Below are 25,419 nucleotides of genomic sequence, written 5' to 3' on the forward strand. Positions count from 1 at the left end.
TTCTTACTCCTTTCCTTTTCTCTTCTCTTCACCTCCTCCCTCCGGCTTCTCCGCTGTCGGACCTTCCCCCTCGGTGATAAGAGCTTATCCACTCCCAAACTCATTTGTCCGATTTCCCGACCAAATAACACTAACGATCCTCGCTCTTTCGCAATCCTTACGACGACAAACATCCCATCTCCACTTCTTCCCCCGCCTTCTCCGTCCCGATATATGTGAATCTCTCGTCTCGAGTCCTCCTCGGTGCAGCACGCACCTCATCCCCCGGCCATGTCCGACTCTCATAAAAAGACACGGATGGTCTCCGTGATAGCAGCAACATTAGTCGCCCTCGCCTGCGGTACCAACGTGCGACTGCCTTCCACCTGTCAATCGAATGCGAGCCACCCCTGCTAACTTGTTTCCAGTATGCATACTCGGCATGGGGCCCTCAATTCGCCCGTCGCATGAAGATCTCGTCCACGGCTAGCAATTTCATTGTATGCGCTGCTTCATCTCCCTCGGTAACGGAATAGATACTCATACATCGGTTCCAGGGTGCGGCTGGCAATCTGGGAATGTACGCGTCGGGTATTCCCATGGGCTTGTTAACAGATGCCCGGGGTCCCAGGCTCACCACCTTCCTGGGTGCCATCACTCTCGCCATTGGCTATTTCCCTCTATACTCCGGTGCGTCTCGGCTTTCGCTCCGGTGGATGTGGGCCTTATTGCGTACTAACTCAAATGCACGAGTATAGCCTACGAAAAAGGACAAGGCTCGCTCAGTGTGGGTTTGCTGGCGTTCTTCTCTTTCTTCACAGGATTCGGTAGCTGCTCTGCTTTTTCAGCTTCGATCAAGACGGGTACGTCAAGTTCGAGTGATTCCCTGGTTTCCATACTAATCTCCCCCTATAGCCGCGTCAAACTTTCCAGACCATCGGGGCACCGCAACTGCATTTCCTCTTGCGGCCTTTGGCTTGAGCGCCTTCTTCTGGTCGACCCTCTCGTCGATCCTGTTCAAAGATGATACCGGAGATTTTCTCCTACTGCTGGCAATAGGAACATCTGTCCTGAATCTGGTGTCCATTCCGTTCCTTCGGATCATTACCCTCAGTGATCCTTACATCCCAATCGGCCGAAACCGATCGCCCGGCGTAGAATCTAGGAGACTGCGCCGGACCAGATCTCCCGATCCTCGTTCCCTTCCCCATGCGACTGACGAAGCAGCGGCACAGAGTTCTACTGCCTTTGAAGTTCGCACTCCGGCACATGTACGGTCGCATTCCGTCGTGTCGAATTCCCACCCGTCTAGCCACCACAAGTCAGAGCATGATGAGACGTCATCATTGGTCTCCAAAACCTCCAGACAATCCCTGGATCTTTTCCATGAGCATGACCACGATTTTCATGATGATGACGACATGTCTGATATTGCACTTGAATCACCCCACCCAGATATCAGGGGATTCGCGATGCTTCCTACAGTGGAGTTCTGGCAGCTATTCCTCACCATGGCGCTCCTGTCTGGAATCGGGTTGATGACTATCAAGTGAGTTTCCAAACCCACATGATGTACAGATATGTTGGGGCTAACTCTCGGATCAGCAATATTGGAAACACTGTAAGACTGCGTGTGTAAGAGGCTTGTGGTGTGATACTAATTCATACAGGCCAAAGCATTGTGGAACCATTACGACGATAGCGCGAGCGACAAGTTTATACAACAGCGACAGGTGATGCATGTATCCATTCTATCCTTTGGCAACTTCATCGGGCGACTATCGAGTGGTACGTGAACACTCTGAAGTGTTTGGTTGAACCCTACTGACAAGCGATCCCCAGGGATTGGGTCTGACGTGCTTGTCAAGAAGCTTGACATGTCCCGCTTCTGGTGCTTGTTCATCTCTTCAGTGGTTTTCACCGTCACGCAGCTGGCTGGCGCGGCGATTTCCAACCCACATCAGTTGGTGGTGGTCTCGGGCTTCACTGGTGTTGCTTACGGCTTCCTCTTCGGTGTTTTCCCATCCTTGGTCGCCCACACGTTCGGTATCGGCGGTCTTTCGCAGAATTGGGGTGCAATGACCCTAGCTCCCGTGCTAAGCGGCAACGTGTTCAACCTACTCTACGGAAGCATTTACGATCGACACTCGGTTGTCGGCCCCGATGGCGACCGCGATTGTCCTGATGGATTAACCTGCTACCAGTCGGCATACTACACCACCTTCTTCTCTGGAGTTGCTGGAATTCTGGTCTGCCTGTGGAGTATCATGCGCGAAAAACGCGTCCACGATGCGGTTCGCAAGAAGATCGAGCACGATCGTCTTGCTTGATTTCGGGGTGTTGATCGACCGGTCGATCGGGTTGGAGTCTTGTCAGCAATTATTCTTTTCCTTTCGTTTTATAATACCCTCATGAGCACGGTATCTTTGGGGTCCGTATTAGAGCAAAGTCTGGTTATCATAGAGGATTGATCTCTCGGGAGGTTATATAGCATGTCCTGTCTTTCATTAGTTTCCTTCATCTATTAGCGTGACCTTAACGTGGCGCTACAACAAGACTGATTACCAGGTACTGTCTACACTCATCTGGGAAGAGTCGACACTCAGATCTCCGCACTGTAGTGACCTCAACCAGTTGATCCCAAAGATGTACGGAGCCACGTGGCGCCCTACAGGACTAGTGGGACAATGAGGGCTGCAAGTAAAATGATACTCCTTCCGTAGATAACTTCTTCAACCTCCCAGATAAAGTGATAGATAACAGCCATCCAAAATGTCTACCAACTCGATCCACAACTCCCCACCAGACAACAACATCCCCTCGCCCCAGCGTACGGCCGAGGCTAAAGCAGCTTTCGAAGCGTCCCTCCGCTCCGTCGGCGCCAACTACGAGGCCGACCTGCGCGACCGCGCGCGCAATCTGCACGAGAACGCCGCCGCCCTCGACAAGCAGGAGGGCGACGTGCAGCGGGCGACAAGCGCGCTCGCCAAGCAGAACGACCAGCTGGCCAAGGTGGCGGACCAGGCGCGCGACGGGCTGAAGGAGATTGGCGACGTGCAGAACTGGGCGGAGCTGATCGAGCGCGATCTGCTGGTCATCGAGGAGACGGTGCGGCTGGCCGAGGAGCGCGAGGAAGAGGAGGAGAATAAGCGGGCGCATCATGCACGGGAGGAGCGGCGGCGGCGCGGGGGCACGACGACGACGACGACGAATGCAGACGGTGATGATGATGATGATGATGTGCTCGTAGTGAACGGGAATGGGGCAGTGGAGGAGAATAGGAGCTTGAAGGATGCGATGCCGCCTAAGAAGGGGTGGTTTGGGTGGTGGTGATATAGGTAGTATATTTGGGATTGTTTCTTGTATTTGGGGATATTTGGTGGAGGGAGGTTGTTCTTGTGTTGTATGCGACATCGATTGGATTTATTTACAATACTATACTATACTATACTTCATTTGACGGATATTCCACGCGATCCAACTCGGTAAATTCCTCCTTGATCGTCTGCACGCTCACGAACCGCTGCAGATGCGCCATCGTGCCCGTCTTATCGTTCGTGCCGGAGTCGCGGCTGCCCCCGAACGGGTGCTGGCCCACCACCGCCCCCGTGCACTTGGTGTTGATGTACAGCATGCCGGCGGCGTGCTTGAGCGCCGTCTGCGCCTGGCGGGTGGCCGCGACGTCGGTGGCGAAGATGCTACCCGTCAGCGCGTACGGCGAGGTCGTGTTGACCAGGTCGAGGGTCGACTCCCAGTCGTGGTCGGGGTAGACGTAGACGGTGAGGATGGGGCCGAAGAGCTCGCGCTGCATCAGGTCGTGGCGCGGGTTCGTCGTGCGGTACACGGTCGGGTGGACGTAGTAGCCTTCATCCTTGGAGGCGTGGCCGCCGGCGACGAGCTCGAGCTCGGGGTCCGACCTGGCGGCGTGGAGCACCTCAGCGAGCCGGTCGTAGGCGCGCTCGTGGATCACCGCGTTCACGAAGTGGTTGTACTCGTCGACGGGACCGACGGTCAGCTTGCTCAGCTGCGCCTGAAGGAGCCGCTTGAACTCGGGCCAGGCCGATTCGGCGACGTAGAGCCGCGAGTTGGCCGAGCACTTCTGGCCCTGGTACTCGAAGGCGGCGCGGATGGTGTTCAGCACCGCGTTCTTGATGTTCGCGGACGGGTGGACGAGCCCCCAGTTCTTGCCGCCGGTCTCGCCGACCACCCGCGGGTACGAGTTGTAGATGCCCTGCCCGACGCCGGCGCCGATCTTCTTCTGCAGGCCCTTGAAGACCTGCGTCGAGCCGATGAAGCTCAGCGCTGCGAACTCCGGGCGCTGCAGGAGGGTGTTGGTGACGACCTCGGCGTCGCCGGGGAGGAACTGGATGACGTCCTTGGGGAGGCCTGCCTCGAGGAGGATCCTGTGGAGCAGCCAGCTGGCGTGCAGGGCACTGTCGGACGGCTTCCAGATCACCACGTTGCCCAGGAGCGCGGCGGGGCCGACGAGCGTCGCGCCCAGCGCGGTGAAGTTGAACGGCGCGACGGCGTAGACGAAGCCTTCCAGCGGCCGGTATTCGAGCTTGCCCCAGGTGCCTTCGGCCTGGACTCGGGGCTGCTGGCCGTAGAGAGACCAGCATTCTTGGACGTAGCAGCGGAAGAAGTCCGCCGTTTCCGCCGGGGCGTCGATTTCCGCCTGCCAGATGTTCTTGCCCTGGCCGAGCATCGTGGCCGCGACGATATCCGCGCGGTACTTGCCCGTGACGAGTTCTGCGGCGCGCAGGAAGATGGCCGCGCGGTCTTCAAAGGGCATGGCTTCCCAGGCGGGTTTGGCTTTCAAGGCTGCCTCCACCGCGGCGTTGACCTGCTCGGGGCCAGCTGTTGCGTACTCAGCGACGATCTCGCGGTGTCGTGAGGGGTTCTCTTGTTTCCTCGATCCGTGCGTTGCAACCTGTTGGTGTTGGTTTCCTTCTCTCATTGTTCGTGGAGATGATGGGACTGACCGTCGAACCACTGATTTGAATGGGCACTTGGACTGGCAGCTCACCCTTGAGCTTCTCAAGGGCTTGGGTCAGCTTGGCCCGTTCGGGGGATCCTTTAGCATAGTCCAACTGCTTTTATCAGTACGAGACGAAGGTAAAAGAGGATAGTTCAATTACCGGCTGCTCATTGACAAACTTCGGGGGTTGCCAGAGACTGAGATATCGGGAGAGGGTAGGCCCGCCAACCCTCCGGCTGGAAGTGTGAAGAGCTACGGCGCGCGTCGATTGCGAAAGAGTCAGAGTCCGCATCGTGGGCAAGCTATTGTCTGGGAGATGCAGTGTGGTCGGTGGTGGTGAGCGTGCTATATAGTCGGCGCTCTGACTGTCGACTCGGGAGGGGACACCGAAGCATCATTCGACGCCCCTCTTCTATCTCCATCCCTCGAGCGTGTCCAATTGGTAGGGTCCTTTTGAAGAAAAAGGAATGACCTGCATAGGGGCCATTCCTGCTGCTGGATGCAACCCCTCACGAGGATTAATCCAGGCTCGGATGCCGATCCCGAATACTCCAAGCGGACACGACAGTGGGGAGCTCGGATGCGCCGCCGAGCTGTAAGACAGTCATAGAAACGTTGGAGACAAATCGATTGCTAATGGGTAGTTGGTATCCAAAAGAAAAGACAAAGAGCCAGCTCTATAATTCGACTTGGTCGTCGTCGTCTTCATCATCAGGAGCCATTTCATTGAAATAATCTCTCCAAACCTCTAGACCGTCTGTCCGATCATCATCGGTCTCCCTGTCATCGTAGTTCGCTGCGAACTCATCCCATTCGTTCCATTGCCCCAAACTCATCAAATGCCTCATCGTGGGTCGACCGTGCGGGCAGTTCCATGGCTTGTCAATCGTGCCCATATTCCTCACCACTCGTTCCATCTGCTTGGTTGTCAAGGTCTTGCCGATCATGATGCTGGAACGACACGCGCGCATTGCAAACATCTTCCGCACCTTGCTCGGACGCGGGACATATCTGTCGGATGCACCGCCAGTCGTGCCGGTGGCAGGCATCTCGGACAGTAGAACGATCAGTTCCTCCAGATCCCGGACTCCGAACACGACCTCCTTGCTCAGGGGTAAAGAAACCAGCTTGCATCGACGGCCGATGGGCTCGTCTCCACTATCGTCGACCTCGACGATGAACCCGTTCTTCTCCAAGGCAGCCTGGTTCTCGATGACGATCTCTTCTTCAACGGCGGTCAGATCAAGCCGCTTTGGCTGGACAAGACGCTGGTTTTGCACCACCGTCTCCGCTTGGAGTCGCTCGAAGTTGAATTTCTCGTCGGAGGCGTGCTGGTCGATGATGAAAAGTTCGTCCTTGGAAGCAGATATTGCTGAGTTGGAGCTGTCCCTCGATGACCGTGTCGCTAGAATGAACCCGAGATTAAACTGACCGATAATCCGCATCTGGGCAAAATCATCCTTTGACACCGTCAACGACAGACGCTCTTCAGCAGTCTCTTGAGACCCAGTAGCATCCTCTTCATCCCCGCCAATCCTCCCTGGCAAGCGGGCGCTTTCTTGAAGCTTCCCCATTAGGGACTGAACTCGGGATACGGACCCGTCCATGGTGCTGACCAGCTGGACTGTAGAGTCACGATGATACGCTCCTTTGTTCATTTTGTTGGCACGGTTCACATTGTTGCCCTGTGGCAGGGAAGCTTGTTCTTCTGCCTGTTGGATCAGTCGTTGAACCTCGGCTTCATCGTGTTTCTTTTTCTCCTCTTCGCCCATATTTGTCTCAACAGGAGGTGGCAAGTTCTCTACTTCTTGCTCTTCGTCGCTGGCCTCGCCCTCTTGAGGCTCTGGCGGAGTATTATCAGGGACGCCGTGATCGTCCGAGGGAGCATATGACTGGGATCCGTCATCAGGTTCTTCAATCTCCTCTTCGCTGACAGCATCGTCTCCCTGTTGACTCTCAGGCTCATCCTCTGCGCCCTCTTCGCTGTCATCGTCTGCCTGCATTTGAGAGCCAGGGGCTGCAAAGTCCCGCATATGCTTGCCAAAAATGTTAGGCCGAGAGGGTGTGTGGATACGTCTCTTCCGACTCGTAGTATTACTCATACCAACAGTCGCCGCGTCCCGTTTCCTTGGAACGCCGCTTCCCACCATAGACGTGATGATCTTGTTGCCGATGGTAATTGTAGCCACCTCAGCCGGTGCCCGTCTAGGCCTCATTCGATCGAATGCATTCTGTACAACGTTCTGAGTTTCCATCGATGAGTCCAAGCCGTGTGTAGAGAGCTCTTGACTTGATGGAGCACTGCTGGGAGGGACGTTGGTTTCACCCTCATCAAGCCCTGGTCTAGGCTCCGTGATATCCTCATCAGGCTCGTAGATCCCTTCTTCGGGAATTGCTTCTCGAAACGCATTGGTCTCTTGGGCAGGGGTTCGCACCTCAACTTCCGTCTCGGCATCATCCTGTGACACTGTAGGCGGAGACATAGGCTGGCTCTCCTGGGTTGATGTGTCGACATGAGCAGGGGTAGACTTTGTATCTGCTTGGCCTGGACGGGAGCCAAGGTCACTGAGGAAGCTCTTCATTCGACCATGAGAGCTAGCCTGGCTACTCCCGATCTCGTCTGCAACACCAGATCCGTCGCCATCCGCAGGCGTCTCTTCAGGGGCGTGTTTGCTGGCCAGGAAGCTCTGAAATAATGTTGAATTAGGTTTACTCCCTGGTTGCTTTGCGCCAGAGACCTGAGATTGAGGCACGGTTTGATCTGCAGACTCGAACACCTCTGTGAGAGAAGTTTTAAGAGATTCAATCAGGGCCCCAGCGTCATGCAGCAGAATGGTCCGTTTGTCGGGGGAGACGTTGACATCATACGCGTTGGTATCCATATGAAAATCCGCAAACACGAACGGCGACTGCGACACATTGAACGACTTGTACACCTCGTTAAACGCCTTCGCGATCTGGGGCAACCCACAGGGTCGCGAGTTGACAAAGAACATCTGCCGGTCAGGCGTCTGCCGTCCTTCACCAAACACCGGGCGGGATACATGGCCTCGCACACGAATCTGGTTGAGTGCCTCCCCAGCAGACGCCCGGCGGCCAGCCACGGAGGGCTCAAACTCTAGCGTCAGGTCCAGCGGGATCAGCGCGAGAAGCGTCTTCGCGCCGTAGACGTTGGCGATGTTTTCCTTCGTCGTCGGATTACCCTTTGTCGAAAACACCACCACGTTCCGTGTCTTGCCCACGGTGTTTTTGACGCTGAAGCGGACGCCGGTGCTCACGCAGGCATAGGCGTGGAGCAGGTTCAGCACTTTCCCATATTCGCGCTTGATGTTCTTTTCCAGCTCCCGTCGTCGCACGGGGAGTCGCTTGAATATCCCTTCCACGGACGCGGTGGTGCCCTTCTGGCCGGCCACGATTTGGGTTCGCTTCAGCTTTCCCGACGGCTCGAATTCCAGACGGTTGGCCTTGGGGGCCTCGTGGGCTTGAGCGGTGACGATGTGGAAGTCGGCAAGCGCGCATAGGGAGGATAGGGCTTCGCCGCGGAAGCCGAAGGTGTTGAGGCGGGAGAGGTCGTCGAAGGAGGAGAGCTTGGAGGTGTAATGCTTGAGAGCTGCCGACGGATTAAACCCAACGAATTAGAAGATGCAACTCGCTGAGACGAGGTGAAGAGAAGCCTACCGATGTTCTCGTAGTTGTCGCGTGAAATGCCACTCCCGTTGTCTTGTACCTCTATCGCATCCAGGCCGCTGTTCTTGAACCGAACCTCTGTAGATAATGCTGTTAGCTCCAGGTTCGGAATGGATGCGCCCGGAGCATACCGATGGATGTTGCGCCGGCATCTAGACTGTTCTCGACCAGCTCTTTGGCAACGGAGCATAGGTCGACGATGACCTGACCAGATTGGATCTGGTGAACCTATGCGTGGTGCGTCAGTGGTGGGAGAGGTGTGGTGATTCTGATGCGAGATCCGTACCGAACGGGCCTCGATAGCCTTGATGGTCGCCATGTTCAATCCATGGCGCAGTTGGTTGTTTGTTGGGAGGGCGGTAGATCGGACGTCGCGAGGAGACGCGAGGGCATCCGATATATCCTTTGGTTCGTTCGATCCCCGACACGATCATGAGCATACAGTTCCAGAGGCGGTGGCAGAATTGGGAGCCTGCAACCATCTACTACAATCGGGTTTCTGAACAGAAAAGATCAACACGGTGAACCCATAGAATTTTTCCATTAGCAAAAAAATACTCGATTTATATACAAGCTACCGGTTGAGGGGTCTTGCAAGAAAATAAGGAGCAAAGCATAGCCCGCAACCTCCAGATACGCCGGTCTCCTCTCACAGCCGGAGCATATCCCATTGAGCTAGCTTATATAGACACAAAAACACCCTTTGAGGGCATCAACAAGGACTCTGTACATAGAGGCGTAAGGAAGAAAGGATGATATTTACTTCGTATATCTTGGTTTCGGCAGACGGAACTCCCAACTGTTGTTCATCGTTCAATTGGGAACTATATATATTCACTATGCGGGTGATAAAGGAAGCTCTATAAACTACCTTCCAACACCAAATATGACGCAGGATGCCGAAACAGACGATGAGATATTTGACTATATCACGGTGAAGTATCCGTGTCCCGCTTTATTTGTTCTTGCGACGTCTTTCTTCTTCTCTTGTCGTGTGCTTTCGATTCGTTTCATTCGTTCCCTTGATGACAAAAAATGAACCTACCCTGCAGGCCTAGCTTTTTCTCCGATTTTCTTCACCAGTACACAGCCAGTTCTGTCCGGGATAAAAGGGTCGTACAGTAGGTATGTCATAGGTCGTTTGCGAGTCCTGGAAGGGCTGCAAGGATTCAAAAACCAGAGCCTGTGGACGTGGGAAGAAAGACTTTACCGTCTCTGTGCCTTCAGGCCCTAGCACGGCCTCTCTCCAGGCCATGACGATGTCATCCAACCAGAAGAGCTTCAGATTGTCGTAAATCGCCCAGATCTGTTGTAGAACGCACTTAAAGGCCATGCGGTCATGAAAATTGATGTACATCAATGTAATCGCAAACTAGAGCCGCGGCCCTCCTCTGCCATGATTCTGGCGAGCAGCCGCAGACGCGGAGAGGCCTGGGCTAAATAGAACGCGACCTCCGCTGCGTCGATGGGTTACAGGCGCGCGGGATCTCGAGACGTATGCTGATAAAAGTAGCCAAATCCCAGATCGGTGGATTCCAACTGGCTGCGCACCGTTGCCGCTCCCTGGAGGTCTTCAAACAGCATAATCTGGCCTCAAAACACGTGCTGTTGCTTCTGTCCTTCCCGGCCCCTTAGGGGAAAGGGTAAATGTGAGCTACATCAACAGGCTCACCGGCCTTGGTAACAAGGCACTTGCCGCCTTCATGACAGCTTGCTCGGCTTGAGGCACCGTTACAGCTAACCGAGACAGCCTTCTCTGTATCTAGGCGAGCCCTGTAACCTGCCAAAGGCGTAACTAGCACGACCGGGAGCCCAAATTCTCATCTAGAGTCGAGATCTTGGGGTCCATCGACAGGGCCTTACAAGTACCCAGAAACGCTGGAGCGGTAGCCGTGACCATACGCAGACCCCGGGCAAGTGGGCCACCAATCTCTCTAGTCTTCTTGATATACTCCTCTCCCCGGAGGCTTCTTCCACTGGAATCATGGAGAGGAGCCTAGGAGCCATTAGTAAGGATCCAAATACACAAGCGAAAGCTAGTCCCTCACCTACCTGAATGTAATCCTGTGATCCTGCGCAGGGAGGATCAAATATCTGCAAGCAGAGTACGGCAGTGAAGCAAGAGGCGGTTCCGAGGAGTGTCGTGATAGGGGCGATAACCAAAGTTCTGTGGATGGTGAGGTAGGAAAGCAGGATAGGGCCAGGAAGAAAAGATGAGGGGATATTTATACACACTAGGTCTGTGTGTCCTTCACTCTGGCTGCGGCCCCTTGAATGGACGTTGTCGTTTTCTTTCAGATCTCTTCACAGCTGATGGGTGAATGCATGTCCAGAGTGAAGGAACAAAGCAGGAAAAAGTCCAATACGATGTATGCTACTGCGCAGCAACTTGGACATGGCCCAACTGATTGCTTATAATCTAGGAGCTTTCGTCGTTGAGGTGAATAGAAACGCTGACATCAATGTACCAGTTTCTAGAACGGACTCATCTTCCTGAGATACTTGGACGATCAGGCAAGGGAACCTCAAGCAAAAAGGCCAATGTAGCCAGGAATGGCATCATCTTACAAGTGAAGCCCCTCAGCGTAGTCAATATCGAATAGGCCAGTCAACTCATGATATAATCTTGCATATCACACTCCATTCTCACTATTACATACACAACTGAATCGCTGGAGTAAATGCTACCAAAACGCCTGCCACATGCCCCCGAAATCACAACATGTTCGGTGAAATATCCCACAACGATAATATGTATGGCCGGATTAAACGTTCCAATCAAAGACCAAGCAAAACATCAAATGGATCAAATTACATGTTGGCCAGCTCGGTATCAATCTGCCGGTCCAGGAACGCACGCTTTTCTCCCGTCAAAGTCGTCTGAAGTCGTTGCTCAACCAATGCACGAACTATTCACCAGTCAGCATCTTTATCGCTTAAACGCTCCTATCTGATTTAGTCGGGCTTACCTTGTTTCTTCGTCACGGTGTCCAAGTCAACCTCCGCCAGGCATGCGCGAATGGCCTCCGTAATCGCCATTTCATCCGGACCGCTGCCACTGCGGAAGTCAAATGCACTGTGGGGTCGAGATGCAAATCCGCTAGCAGCACCGCCAACCGGGCTTCGAGAGCTGGGTCGCGGCACGCCGAGGAGATTATCGGTGCTCTGCATCATGCCAACGCTATGCCGGTTGGTACCGCCCACCACACTCTCGGGGAACTGGCTGACGTTGCCCATCGACATATTACGAGATGCCTGGGGTCCTGCGTGGCCCAGGAAAGGTTGGTCGGTGTATCGCGTGAAGCTCGACATGTGGGAGTGTCTGTTGCCTGGCACATTGGCGTACGGGCCGGGAGATTGAGGCGGCATGTAGGGACTGACGTTCCGGCCATGGCCAGGGAACCCGGTCAAGATCGTTGAAGCGGGCTTCACGGACGAGTACTGCGAATGCATATCGTCCATCTCCATCGTCATATCATCCATAAAGCGACCTCCGTACACCTTCTCCTGGCCCATGGCAAAGTCGCCACGGCGGCCTGGCAGATTGTTGGCAAGAGCATAGTCGTCCCATCGCTGGAGAGGGATGCTGCGAGGATCAAAGCCTTCGTCTTCCACAGCAACAACACGCTTAGATCCTTTCTCCCCAATGACAACACGGGTGTTACCCCAACTGAAATCATCCTGCTTCCAGAAGGAATACAGAGGGAGAACGAAACTGTAGATGGGATAGGCACAGAGGTAGATGATCATCCAACCGATGTGCTGCCACTGGCGTTTCACGATAAAGATGATCGCCTGGAGTCCGTACACACCAGCCAACATAATGATCGAGATCAGAGGGAAGGGTCCAGTGTGGCTGGCAACGCGATAGATCAGGTATACAATGTAGACACAGGTAGCCGGAAGGATGACCGTTCCTATCAGATCGACGAGAACGACGAATCGCATACTGAAGCAGCAGAAACCGCAAAGATCTTCCAAAGCCGCCAGTACCGCCAAGTTGTGTATGGTGGAATTGATCCAGCGCCGTCGCTGCGAGAGAAGCACAGACCATGTCTCCGGGGCCGCGGTGCTAGCGTAGGCATCGGGAATGAACTTATAAGACATAGTAGGGAAGTGTTTCGTCATCAAGGTCGTCAAGTAACGATCCTCACCCAACGAAAGCAGATTCTTCTTGTGAAGGGTGTCCACATCGTTGTCGGCGTACTCTTTGAGAACTTTATCCGAGATAATCAACGGACGACCCTTGTCTGCAGTTCTCAGTCGATACATGCAGAAGCTACGGACGCAGTCAGTTATCAAATAAACGAGTAGGCGGGATTGGGGTCTGCCACTTACCATCCAGGAAGACAGGTGACACTGCCGAAGAGCGATTCGAAAGCCTTGGCCAGATGATGAGAGATATAGTACTCATAAACCTGGATCATTGTCCACCAGCTGCGCTCTTCATTCTGAAGACTAGTTTCACCACAAATACCGGCGATGCGCGCATCATTGGCACACGCAGCAACCAGCCGATTCAAGGAATCCTCTCGTACGCTCGTATCGGCGTCGACCATCAGAACATACTCATACAATTCAGGATCCACTCCAATCACGTTGTTGATCTGGTGGAAGATTTCTAACTCCAGAGGCGACATCGGAGCACGGTGATGCACCCGGTTCAGGAAGCCGAGCAGCTGGATCTGCGAGTCACGCTTACCACGGTTTCCGGGTTTGGCTTTGTTTTGCTCCGACTCTTTTCCGACCTTCACGACGACGACATATGGCACAACGTTACCCTCGTACTCATAGAGACCGGAGTAAACCTTGCCATAATTGAGCTGTTCGCTTCCCTGGCCCACGGACTTGAACGGTAACGCAGGCGGATCGATCTTAGGGTCCACACCTAGAATGTCAAGGACGATCTTGGGCGTTGGGCGATCATTACCGCCACCAACAATCATACCATCACAGATGACATAGATGAGTTTCCTCTTGTTGTCATACTGGAGAGCAGTGAGGGAGTCGAGACCCTTGCGCAACGCATCCTCGCCCTCAGTGTACGCAGGTACAAGGCAAATGACGAACTTATCCTGCGGGGCGGGACGACGCTTCGATCCAAGCTGGAGGGCGGCCAAAAACTTGATCAGGATGACGCTACAAATGAGAATGGCAAACGCCAGCATAATCCAGTTGTTAACTGTGCATCTAGGACTGTCACGGAAGTCCACTTTGCCTTTGTAGAACACGTAGTCGAGACACTTCTGAGCCTCTCGAGTTTCTGTCGTATTCGGCCACTTGTCCGTGACGTCCGTGCCAGGGTTGCTCTTGACCAGTTCCGTGATGCTGCTTGGCAAAAAGCTGTAGGTGTCGATGTTGTTCATCATCTTGAGGGTGTAGAAGTAATCTGTCAGGTCGTAAATCTTCTCATCCTTGATCACCCAATACCGAGAAGAGACATCAGCCTGCTTCGCGACGTCTTCCCGTTTCCAAACAAGTGCCCCCTTATAGTAATCGTCGATCTTTGGAAGGAAGACGTTCTCATACCAAGTGATTTCATGCAGTTTCGTGCTGGTGTCGGGTTGCAACTTGGGACCACAGGTATGCTTGGCATTAGGGTACAAGACGGCATTGGTGTCATTGTTCTGGAGTTGAATTGTCTGATCCGTCACGAATGGCGAACAAACACGAGTCAAGGGCGGGGGAAAGTAAGCGTCCAGATTCTGACCCATGAATGGCTCCATATTAGAGGTGGTCGTCTCAATGTTGGTGTCACTGTGTTGCAACTTCCAGAACTTGCTGATATCGTAGACCTTGCCGTGGATGCTGACGTAGAAATCGTTGGCTCCTTGGTGATAGCCCACTTCCTTCGAGTTCCAGACCTTGTCCTTGTTGGGGCAAAGCAAGTCGCCGAACGCAATAATGTAGAAACATACAATAGCGTTGAACAAAAGGATCAGGAACACAAGCACGAGCTTTTCTCTCCACGCCATCCGGACATCAGGGCGCTTCATCCGACCGATGAAGCGGAGCACGAAGGATGGGATCCAGAAGGTCAGAGCCCACACAAAACCTGCCCAGACGCGGCGGGTGAGAGTAATCTCTTTTTTCTCAATATGTTTGGGATCACCGAATTCCGGGTCCAATTCTCCTAGGTACCGGCCTTCATCGTCGAAGTACGGGTTGTCGTATTTTTTATCGTCACCCTTGGTGCCCAAACCATAATCACCACCCCGACTCAGCGTCTGCGGCGCGCTGGGAGCAATGGATTTTGCGCCACCGATGACACTGGGTGCGAGCATGCTCTGCCGCTGTGCTATGTTATCACGGCTGTCCAAAAGGCTGGTCGACTCGGCGATCATCGGCTGACTGGCGTACGGGGAGGAGCCATTGTCAAGCATGCCCGCGCCGTAGACGAATGGGTTCGCTACTGGATGTTCTTCAGGCTTCAGGTCGAGCATGGATTCAGCCTCCCACCATGCATTTTCTCTCATCCAGATTCGCTGGTGGCCGACGAAAGCATCCCCGTTGGTCCAACCTCTCTCCACCAGCCAATTTTCGACGCCGTCCCGACCCTCGGCGCAACCAAGACGGGAGTACCTGCCCACAAATTCCTCGACGTCGAAATCGGCGGTGAAATCGAGCTGCTTGAGGCGACGATTGGCCCATTCGGCCAATCTCCATTCCCGGATTTGACGAGAGACAGCGCTCGCCGACCACGCCGCCGTAGGCATCGCCGGGTTCAACGTTTCGGGCAAGTCGTCGGTGGGGTGGATCGAGATATGGTGCCAAACCCTACTGCTACCCAAGGTCGTCGCCAGATCGAACCGACCTTTCTTGCCCACCGAAATTCCTTCGGACTCTACTGGAAAGAGGAGCTGCCGAAGGAAGGCATCCATATCCACCTCCAGACCAACCCTCTCCAAAACCCCTTGTCTCTTGTCCAACTCGTATTCGCGTTCACGCCAGGCCTGACCGGTCGTGACCCCGAGATCAGCCTCCACCTGAGATAAAGCAGTGGTCATCTCGTTCATCACTGTGCTGGGAACAGGGGGCACAGGAACGCCGTCTTCCTTCATTTCGGCGTTGATTCCGAGAGTATCGTCAAACGCACCCCTCATTGCCAGAGCTTTTCCAAAGGCAGGTCTGGGAATGTCGACTACGGTGATGCTCACAGTGTCGTCATCCGCCCATTGCCCGGCTTGGCCTGAGCCCTCGTGCATGGCCTGGATCTCCGCCGCGATGGCTTCATTGGCCTTGCCAATAACCCAGTCAACCAGAGCCTCATAAACCCCGGAGATCAGCATCTGACGATCATCAGTCGAGCACTTGTGGAGGAGGACCTCAGGGTCGAGACCCAAAAGACCGCCAACGTCCTCACACGCCTCCTCGAGTTCTTCCTGATCCGCGAGGAAGCCTGCCGCATTGCCCAGTTTGAGCAAGCCGGCAAGAACGGACAGGAGACCCCGGTGGGCAGCACCCTTGATGCCGATGGCCTTCAACGCTGCCCGGAAATCCTCCGCCGCAGCGGCATCGTCGGCCGTGGGAAGATAGGACGGAGGGGTGTAGGTATTGGACTTGTTCAGCAATGCGTATGCGGACGGGTCTTTCAGGTCAAGGAACTCGCGCTCGGCTGGAGTCGATGCCGAGGTGAGAAGATAGTAGAATACATCGAAAGCGCGGTAGCCGGACTCGGAGGGGATGTCCAGAAGACCTTTTTGGACATTGATACCGGAGGTGGACAGAGCCAACGACAGGCTCACGATATCACCTTTGAGGGTGAGGGTGTAGTATGCGGAGAGGGCGGAGTAGAGAGAGTATGATGGGTTGAAGGATGTTACCGCGGTCAAGAATGGCCTGAGCGCGGTCAAGGCGGCAAAGGCGATGCCCGGTGTGGAGAGGGGAAGAGCGGCGAGAAAAGGCTCCAAGATGGACGGAGAGGAGTGATGTGTAGAGCTACGGGTTGATTAGCGATGTGATCATTATCGGTTGGCCTGCGCAGACAGGACGTACCACAGGACGATGCACCCATCCTCCGCACGCCGTCTTGCATGTTCCCATGCTTTGACGGCTAACTCTCGATCAATGACGCCGCCACCGTGACCTTCAGGGTTTGGTTGCGTGGCAGTCACCCAGGTGTTCACGACGAGACTTGTTCCGGCGTCCAACTGGTACGGTTGTCCGGAGGTGTAGTAGGCATGAAGGGCGTTCAACAGAGAGGCGGTTGATACGGTCGAACTCGGGGCCAGAGCCGCCGAGTGGGCGGAATATACAGAGAAGCGACTGGACATGTTGATAGTCTTGACACCGCAAGAGGATCAAGCAACAGCACGGTGACCCGGTTGAAGAAACGAGGGGACAGACCGGGGCGATGTTAACGCATGAGTTCGTCAAGTCTCTGGAGAGGGGGATCTCGATGAGGAAAGTGGGAAAAGTGGGATGATAAAACTCGTCTGGGGGCGTGAATGGAATGGAGGAGGCAGAGAGTCAGTTGTCAGCAGCGAGGATAACTGGAGTAGGTAGAATGTGGACAAAACGGGCGGAGAGCGAATGTGCGCAGAGGAGGCGTCCGTTTGATCGGGATTCTGATGATGGCCGAAACTGTCGATTATAGGTAGGGTAAACAATGACGATAACAGAGATTAGAAATTAACGAAACGAGAGGACGACAGAACGGGACCCCAGGAGAACAGCAGCTGCAACAACAAAAACAACCAGAAGGACGAAGTGAACGAAGGCGAGGAGCAAAACAAGAGGCAGGGCCGAACGAAAGAGAAGATGAAAGCAGAAAAGAGACGATCGGCGGCGATTGCAGCCGGCTGGTTGTATGTACAGTATCTCCAGTCGGAGCTTAAAGTCTGTGGGCGCGAGTACGAAAATTACTAGCGCCTCATCCCCAGCTGTTCCATTCCCAAAACAGAAATTCAATAGCAATAGCAATGGGCTGTTAACAGGGTCCCGCGGTCCGATCCTCGGTTCAGGGTTCGTCTAGGAACTGGTCCATCCACGTAGTCTTCTGGGAGGTTCCTTGCACTTCTCTTCGACTGCGCGCGTATTTTGTTGTATCTAAACTGTGATATACCTATTTTATCAATACTTCAGTGCAAGAGAGAGATTTTGAAAGAAAAAACAAGTTGATGGCCGGCCGTGGCGTGCATCAGATGGATCACCGTGCGCCAATCAGGCCGCCTGGCCCAAGGTCCCAGACCCTCATGGACCGCTATAATTGGCACACTCTGTCTCACCCGTACGGAGTAACAAACACCATGTCTCACTCTCGCCACTCTATCAACCATCAACCGGTCAACATGCAGACGCTTGTTTTCTATTTCTGGCGTGCATCTCAGACCCTGCTGTCATCCGGTTGACCTGATGGAGGTCAGATGTATTGAAGCCGTTTTTTTGCATGTTATTTTTATCATTCTCAAACAGAAATCTTAGAAAAAAAGAGAAAAAAAAAGGGTCGAGCCGTTTTAGCGACATCCCATATCTTCATGGATCCGTACAGACGTACATACGTATATACGGCCGACATACCATCGAAAACCTACTCCGGTACCCGATATCACATGGAGCCTCTGTTTATTTTTAGGGAATGTTGATTTTTGCCTCTTCGAATCCCATCGAATTCTCGACCCATTTTCGTCTCGTCCACTATGGAATCCGTTTCACATACAGTCGACCGTATTGCAAATTGCTACAGTAGAAAATATGTAATAATGAACCGGCCGAGGGACGGGCGACGATCATGAATGCTCCCCCCTCCAATCATGAGGCAAGAGAAAGTCCCTTATCTGACGTGTCGGATGAAGCTGGTGCTGCTCCCCGTTCAAGGCGATCCGTTCGATTTATCAACAAAGACTCTATGATCGTCCTCTCCGTACGTACCAAATCAATCCGAGGGGATCATAAAGGGGTAAAAAATTAGTGTCGTCTCCTGACGGGCAACCGGAGACGTGGCGTCGAATGATTGACATGATAATTGTATCAGGCCAGAAACTGGACTAGTCGGAGAGACTAGAGATTCACTACGGAGTAGTCCGTACAGGGGGGACTGCCGTCTCGTCGTCTACCTGAGACCACAGCCGATGGAAATTTTCTCTCGTCAGGTCATCAGGGTGCAATAGATTCCCCAGTTTATTAATATCCATGGGTCGCAGCGTTCCAACTGAGACTAACTCCTGTTACTCCACCCGATAACTCCTCCTGCCCTCATCTATGTAAGACCCCGTTAATCTACCCTCACGGGAGGTTTCTGCTGGACTCGAGGCATACCTGATACTGGAACAGTAGACCAATATAGAAGTGGAATATCAGAAGGAATACTGTATGTACGTCCCACCCATCGAAAAAAAGTCCCACGTACTGTAAGGGGCGTCCGCGATACCTGACAATAGGCTGGTTGGCATCCATCGGTAAGGCGGTAATTTGTAAAAGCACATCTCACCGATAAAATACACACTTTCCCCCATTAGGCAAGGAGGGTCCCATCTCCCATTCTCTTTTCGGATCGATTCCCCCAGAGCTGTATTTGTATTGATCCGCATCGTCTTTTATCGCTGCTCCCCAAAAAAGCTGCTTTCTCATCCGTCTGCATTTCTCTCTTGTTTTCTTGTCTTCGGCTCTCGTTCTGCTTGTTGGGTTCGTTCGTTTATTTGGATTGGATTCATCTTCACCTCTATACATTCCAACCACACTCGTTCCTCTTCTGATCGATATTCAGCCCAGAAACCCCATCATTCGCTGCGATCATTCCCTGGGAACGGCCTCCGCCGCAGGCAATGTGTCAATCCTCCTCCAGTCTCTGACCATCTTCTCTCCGCTGTGGCAGCATTCCTCCACCAAAACACACCCAACATAGACCGTGATAGCTCTCCAGCAGCCTCTCGTCGCGTAGTCGACGACTACACAACATGACTAGCGGCACAACCCCCTCTCATGTGCAGTCCTCGCTGCCGTCCCTCCCCTCCCATCTACAATCAGATACCCATCTGACAGCCCACCTCGCCAGCCGGTATAGTGGCCGCCACGCCCCTTTCAACACCTCCGTGAACCGAGCTGACCGGCTACACTTTGCAGATTCCATGTCGGCCTTCCAACCGCTCGTCTGTCATCACAGGCGCTAATCTGTCTGAATACATACACCTCGTCGTCCAAAGGTCCCGATGGAGGCAAGGAAGGAAGCGCCATGGGCGAGGCTGAGGACCTCGCCCGACGCGCCTTCACTCGTCTCGGGGCACGTGGAGAGAACCAAGCGGTTGTCTTCCTGTAAGTTTCCAGTCACCATGGTCCGACTGAGATCTAACCAGTATCCAGTGGAGAGAGCGGCGCCGGGAAGACGACGATTCGCTCCCACCTCCTTTCATCACTTCTGTCGTACTCCTCAACACCGCTCTCCTCCAAATTGTCGTACGCCGCCTTCGTTTTCGACACCCTGACGACCACCAAGTCCTTAACCACCCCCACCGCCTCCAAAGCCGGCTTGTTCTTTGAGTTTGCAATACGATACATCCTCCTCCGTTAATCCCACCCTCATCGGAGGCAAGATCATTGACCACCGACTGGAACGGAGTCGCATTGCGTCCGTTCCCACCGGAGAGCGGAGCTTCCACGTCCTCTATTATCTCCTGGCGGGAACCAGTGCGGCCGAGAAGGCGCATTTAGGTTTCGACAACCCGATTCACATCACCACCGGCGGTGGGAAGCTCTCATCTGCTTCCGTTAGCCACAAGAGATGGAGGTACCTGGGCCACCCTACTCAGCTCAAGGTGGGGATCAATGACTCCGAGGGTTTCCAACACTTCAAGACCGCCCTGAGAAAGCTAGAGTTCCCCCGGAGCGAGATCGCCGAGATCTGCCAGATTCTCGCGGCCATTCTCCATATCGGTCAATTGGACTTTGTGAGTGGTCAAGCGACTCTCACCTCTGCAGAGGAATCCGGCGGATACTCGCATGAGGGTGGCGAGACCGTCACGGTCGTGAAAAACAAGGATGTACTCTCCATTGTTGCGGCGTTCCTGGGACTCGGAGTCGAGGACCTCGAGAACAGTTTCGGCTATCGAACCAAGACCATCCACCGCGAGCGGGTGACGGTCATGCTGGATCCAAAGGGCGCCCGCCAGAATGCCGACGCGCTTGCGCGCACTCTGTACTCCCTTCTCGTCGCTTATGTGATTGAGACTACGAATCAGCGGATCTGTGCGGCTGAGGACAGTGTCGCTAACACTATTTCGATTGTTGATTTCCCCGGCTTTTCTCAGGCCTGCTCGACTGGATCGACTCTAGACCAGTTGCTCAACAATGCGGCCACCGAATCCTTGTATAACTTCTGCCTCCAATCCTTTTTCGACCGAAAGGCCGACATGTTGGAGCGTGAGGAAGTCTCTGTCCCCGCGACGAGCTACTTCGACAACACGGACGCTGTTCGTGGCCTGCTGAAACAGGGTAACGGTCTCCTCAGCATCCTCGACGACCAGACCAGACGCGGTCGGACCGATGCTCAGTTCCTCGAGTCCCTGCGGAAGCGTTTCGAGAACAAGAACCCCGCGATCGTGGTGGAAAGCCCTGCAGGACGTGGTACGAAATTCGTCTCCCAGAACGCCCGCACCGCCTTTACCGTGAAGCATTTCGCCGGTGAGGTTGATTACTCGGTGGAAGGTTTGCTCGAAGAGAACGGCGATGTCGTCTCAGGTGATCTGATGAATCTCATGAAGAGCACCACGAGCGAATTCGTACGGGAATTGTTTGGGCAAGAGGCCCTCCAGACCATCGCTCATCCGAAAGAGAAATCTGCCATCATACAAGCCCAGGTGAGCTCCAAGCCTCTGCGGATGCCTAGTATGGCTCGGCGGAAGACCCGCCCGCCTTCGCGGCTTGCCTTTGATGCACCTACCGATGGTCCAGAGGAGTACGACAGCCAGGCAGGCAGCAGTACTGCAAAAGGCTCCGACAGAAGGAAGAGCGCGATGAGCATGGTCGGTATCCAGGGCGCCGCAGGCCAGTTCTTGTCATCTCTGGACATCGTCAATAAATGCCTAAGTTCGACCAACTCGAATCCTTACTTCGTCTTCTGCTTGAAACCAAATGACCGACGCATCGCGAACCAATTTGACAGCAAGTGTGTCCGGTCACAGATGCAGACGTTTGGAATTGCGGAAATCAGCCAACGGCTCCGCAACGCGGATTTCAGTGTCTTCCTCCCGTTCGCTGAATTCCTGGGCCTGGCTGAAATCGGCAATGTTGTCGTCGGCAGTGACAAGGAGAAATCTGAAGTCGTCTTGGATGAGAAGCGGTGGCCTAGCAATGAAGCGCGCGTCGGCAGTACTGGGGTCTTCCTCAGTGAACGCTGTTGGGCTGATCTTGCCAAGGTCGGAGAGCGCGTGCTTCCTGTCTACGCGGCCGACGGATCTGATGAAGGCGGCGACGGCTTGCTTCATCCGCGTAGTGCTACTTATATGGACTCAAAGGTCCGACTGCTCCATCCGGCGGACCAGTCTCCCGGCACTTACATCTACGGCGATGATACTAAGGGATATTTCGGTGGTCGTGATATCGATGGACGGTCTGAGGCTGGCGCTTCTGCCTTCAACTCGGGCGATATGTTCCGGAACCTGGAAACCAGAGAACAGATGCTCGAGAAGGGTAACGAGAAGAAAATGGAAGAAGTCGAGGATGTTGCCGTGTCGGGTAGTCGCCGGCGCTGGATGGCTCTCGTCTACTTGCTTACGTTTTACATCCCCGACTTTGCCATCAAGCTCTTCGGTCGAATGAAGCGAAAGGATGTGCGAATAGCCTGGCGTGAAAAGTTTGCGATCAACTTGATCATCTGGTTCAGTTGCGCCCTCGCTATCTTCATCGTTGTCGGCTTCCCAGGTCTGATCTGTCCGACTCAACACGTCTATTCGGCCGCCGAGTTATCCTCGCATGACGGAAAGCATGGCCACAACTCGTACGTGGCCATTCGTGGAGTTGTCTTCGACCTGGATAAGTTCATGCCTTCTCACTACCCGAATATCGTACCACAGTCTTCCCTGAAGAAGTACGCAGGGGTCGACGCTACGGGTCTCTTCCCGGTCCAAGTGTCGGCTTTGTGCCAGGGCAAATCTGGAAAGGTTTCACCATATGTGCTGCTGGATTATACGCCAACCAATATCTCCGGATCCGTCAGTACCATCAGCTCTGCCGACGTGAACTCCAAGTACCACGATTTCCGCTATTTCACCAACGACTCTCGTCCGGACTGGTTCGCAGAACAGATGCAGTCACTGAAAGCCAACTATTTGAAGGGATACGTTGGCTATAGTTCTCAGTACCTCAAGACTTTGGCGGACAAAAAGCAGAAGTCGATTGGGAGCATCAACGGCAAGGTCTACGACTTGACGGCATATATCACGGGAGGTCGCAGAACGGCTGCACCACCCGGGGAGAGCGTTCCTAGTAACGTCGACCGTGACTTTATGGACTCTTCCGTGGTGGAACTCTTCCAGAGTCTTCCTGGTCAAGACCTTACAAAGCATTGGGAAAGTCTCCAACTCGACCAGGATGTTATTGATCGGATGCAGCTGTGTCTGGACAACCTTTTTTTCGTCGGTCATGTCGATACACGTAATTCGCCTCAGTGCCAATTTGCACGGTACTTCATCCTTGCGATTTCCATTCTTATCTGCTGCGTGGTGCTCTTCAAGTTCGTGGCAGCCCTTCAATTTGGACGCAAGAACGTCCCGGAGAACCTTGATAAATTCATTATTTGTCAGGTGCCTGCCTATACCGAAGATGAAGAGTCTCTGCGTCGTGCAATTGATTCGATGGCTCGCATGCGTTATGATGACAAGCGGAAGCTCCTGGTCGTGATTTGCGACGGTATGATTATTGGACAAGGAAACGACCGCCCAACTCCCAGAATCGTCTTGGATATTCTGGGGGTACCAGAGTCGGTGGACCCTGAACCGCTCAGCTTCGAGAGTTTGGGTGAAGGCATGAAGCAACACAACATGGGCAAGATCTACTCCGGTTTGTATGAGGTCCAGGGCCATATCGTGCCGTTCCTTGTTGTTGTCAAGGTTGGAAAGCCTTCGGAAGTGTCTCGGCCTGGTAACCGCGGAAAGCGTGATTCCCAGATGGTCCTCATGCGCTTCTTGAACCGTATCCACTACAACCTTCCTATGAGCCCGATGGAACTGGAGATGCATCATCAGATCCGCAATATCATTGGTGTCAACCCTACGTTCTACGAGTTCATCCTACAGGTCGATGCTGATACGGTCGTCGCTCCGGACGCGGCGACTCGCATGGTGTCATCCTTCTTATCAGACACGCGTCTCATCGGTGTCTGTGGTGAGACAGCTTTGACAAACGCTAAAACCTCGGCAGTCACTATGATCCAGGTCTATGAGTACTATATCTCTCATAACCTTACCAAAGCATTCGAGAGTCTGTTCGGATCCGTGACCTGTCTTCCCGGTTGTTTCACAATGTACCGTATCCGCTCGGCTGAGACAGCAAAGCCGCTGTTCGTGAGCAAGGAAATCGTTGACGGCTATTCGGAGATTCGTGTGGATACCCTCCACATGAAGAACCTTCTGCACCTCGGTGAAGACCGTTACCTGACGACACTGCTCCTGAAATATCATCCGAAGTACAAGACCAAGTACATCTACTCCGCCAAGGCCTGGACGATTGCCCCCGAAAGCTGGGCTGTCTTCTTGTCCCAGCGTCGTCGGTGGATCAACTCTACGGTTCACAACCTGATTGAATTGATTCCGCTCCAACAGCTGTGTGGATTCTGCTGCTTCAGTATGCGATTTATTGTTTTCATCGATCTCCTCGGTACCGTCATTCAGCCCGTCACAATCGCCTACATCGTTTACCTGATCGTCTGGCTTGTTCGGGACACATCCACCATCCCATGGACCGCCTTCGTTCTTCTCGCAGCAATCTACGGTCTACAGGCCATCATTTTCATCCTGCGCCGCAAGTGGGAGATGGTTGGCTGGATGATCATCTACATTCTCGCCATGCCTGTCTTCTCCCTGGCTCTGCCGCTCTACTCCTTCTGGCATATGGACGACTTCTCCTGGGGAAATACGCGTGTCATTACCGGAGAAAAGGGCCGCAAGATCGTCATCTCCGACGAAGGCAAATTCGACCCGGCTTCGATCCCCAAGAAGAAGTGGGAAGAGTATCAGGCCGAGCTGTGGGAGGCGCAAACCTCTCGCGACGACCGCTCCGAAGCTTCAGGCTTTTCGTACGGCACGCGGTCCTACCACCCCGCCCAGTCCGAGTACGGATTCCCCGGTGCGCGGCCGATGTCACAAATGGATATGGCGCGCTACGGTTCTCGCATGTCGTTAGCCCCGTCGGAGATGATGAGCCACCATATGGACGTGAGCATGGAGGACCTATCTCATCTGCCCAGCGACGACGCCATCCTGGCAGAGATCCGTGAGATCCTTCGCACCGCTGACCTGATGACCGTCACGAAGAAGAGCATCAAACAGGAACTGGAGCGGCGGTTTGGCGTGAACCTGGATGCGAAGCGTCCGTATATCAACTCAGGTAAGAGCTGCTTCCTTCTGTTCCGATGGCATCCTTGCTAATTTCATTCACAGCCACCGAAGCCGTTCTCTCTGGCGTTCTGTAATCGCGCGTCTTGAGTGTACAAAGCACTTAATTACATTAATTACTCAAAATCTCTCACTTGACTGTCTCACGACAGGACAGTGAACCGCGTCATGATATTCTGTCACGACTCACCCTCACCGCCGTTCATCGTCTTATGCCACGTTGATGAAGTT

At 53.9% G+C, this 25,419-nt stretch overlaps 5 protein-coding genes across 5 annotated transcripts; 2 read left to right on the forward strand and 3 right to left on the reverse strand.

The window, feature by feature from the left end:
* Positions 1-578: 578 nt before the first annotated feature.
* ATEG_01315 (putative MFS transporter) lies at positions 579-2,309 on the forward strand (the record flags this gene model as incomplete). Its single annotated transcript, XM_001208680.1, has 5 exons — positions 579-669; positions 738-842; positions 895-1,528; positions 1,585-1,610; positions 1,822-2,309. The coding sequence occupies 5 exons, from the start codon at positions 579-581 to the stop codon at positions 2,307-2,309; spliced, it is 1,344 nt and encodes a 447-aa protein (XP_001208680.1).
* Positions 2,310-3,424: 1,115 nt separating this feature from the next.
* On the reverse strand, positions 3,425-5,249 carry ATEG_01316 (L-glutamate gamma-semialdehyde dehydrogenase; the record flags this gene model as incomplete). Its single annotated transcript, XM_001208681.1, has 3 exons — positions 3,425-4,909; positions 4,962-5,069; positions 5,118-5,249. The coding sequence occupies 3 exons, from the start codon at positions 5,247-5,249 to the stop codon at positions 3,425-3,427; spliced, it is 1,725 nt and encodes a 574-aa protein (XP_001208681.1).
* Positions 5,250-5,634: 385 nt separating this feature from the next.
* Positions 5,635-8,963, reverse strand: ATEG_01317 (ATP-binding mismatch repair protein PMS1; the record flags this gene model as incomplete). The annotated part of the gene is made up of 4 exons (XM_001208682.1): positions 5,635-8,567; positions 8,636-8,722; positions 8,776-8,872; positions 8,931-8,963. 4 exons carry the CDS (start codon positions 8,961-8,963, stop codon positions 5,635-5,637), a joined length of 3,150 nt encoding a protein of 1,049 aa, XP_001208682.1.
* Positions 8,964-11,455: 2,492 nt separating this feature from the next.
* Positions 11,456-16,917, reverse strand: csmB (putative chitin synthase; the record flags this gene model as incomplete). The annotated part of the gene is made up of 4 exons (XM_001208683.1): positions 11,456-11,553; positions 11,614-12,923; positions 12,983-16,582; positions 16,640-16,917. 4 exons carry the CDS (start codon positions 16,915-16,917, stop codon positions 11,456-11,458), a joined length of 5,286 nt encoding a protein of 1,761 aa, XP_001208683.1.
* Positions 16,918-19,539: 2,622 nt separating this feature from the next.
* Positions 19,540-25,265, forward strand: chsE (chitin synthase class Va; the record flags this gene model as incomplete). Its single annotated transcript, XM_001208684.1, has 5 exons — positions 19,540-19,640; positions 19,706-19,894; positions 19,943-20,035; positions 20,121-25,180; positions 25,234-25,265. The coding sequence occupies 5 exons, from the start codon at positions 19,540-19,542 to the stop codon at positions 25,263-25,265; spliced, it is 5,475 nt and encodes a 1,824-aa protein (XP_001208684.1).
* Between the last annotated feature and the right edge of the window lie 154 nt (positions 25,266-25,419).

Source organism: Aspergillus terreus, genomic scaffold (genome assembly GCF_000149615.1).
Source record: "Aspergillus terreus NIH2624 scaffold_2 genomic scaffold, whole genome shotgun sequence".
NCBI classification, from domain to species: domain Eukaryota; kingdom Fungi; phylum Ascomycota; class Eurotiomycetes; order Eurotiales; family Aspergillaceae; genus Aspergillus; species Aspergillus terreus.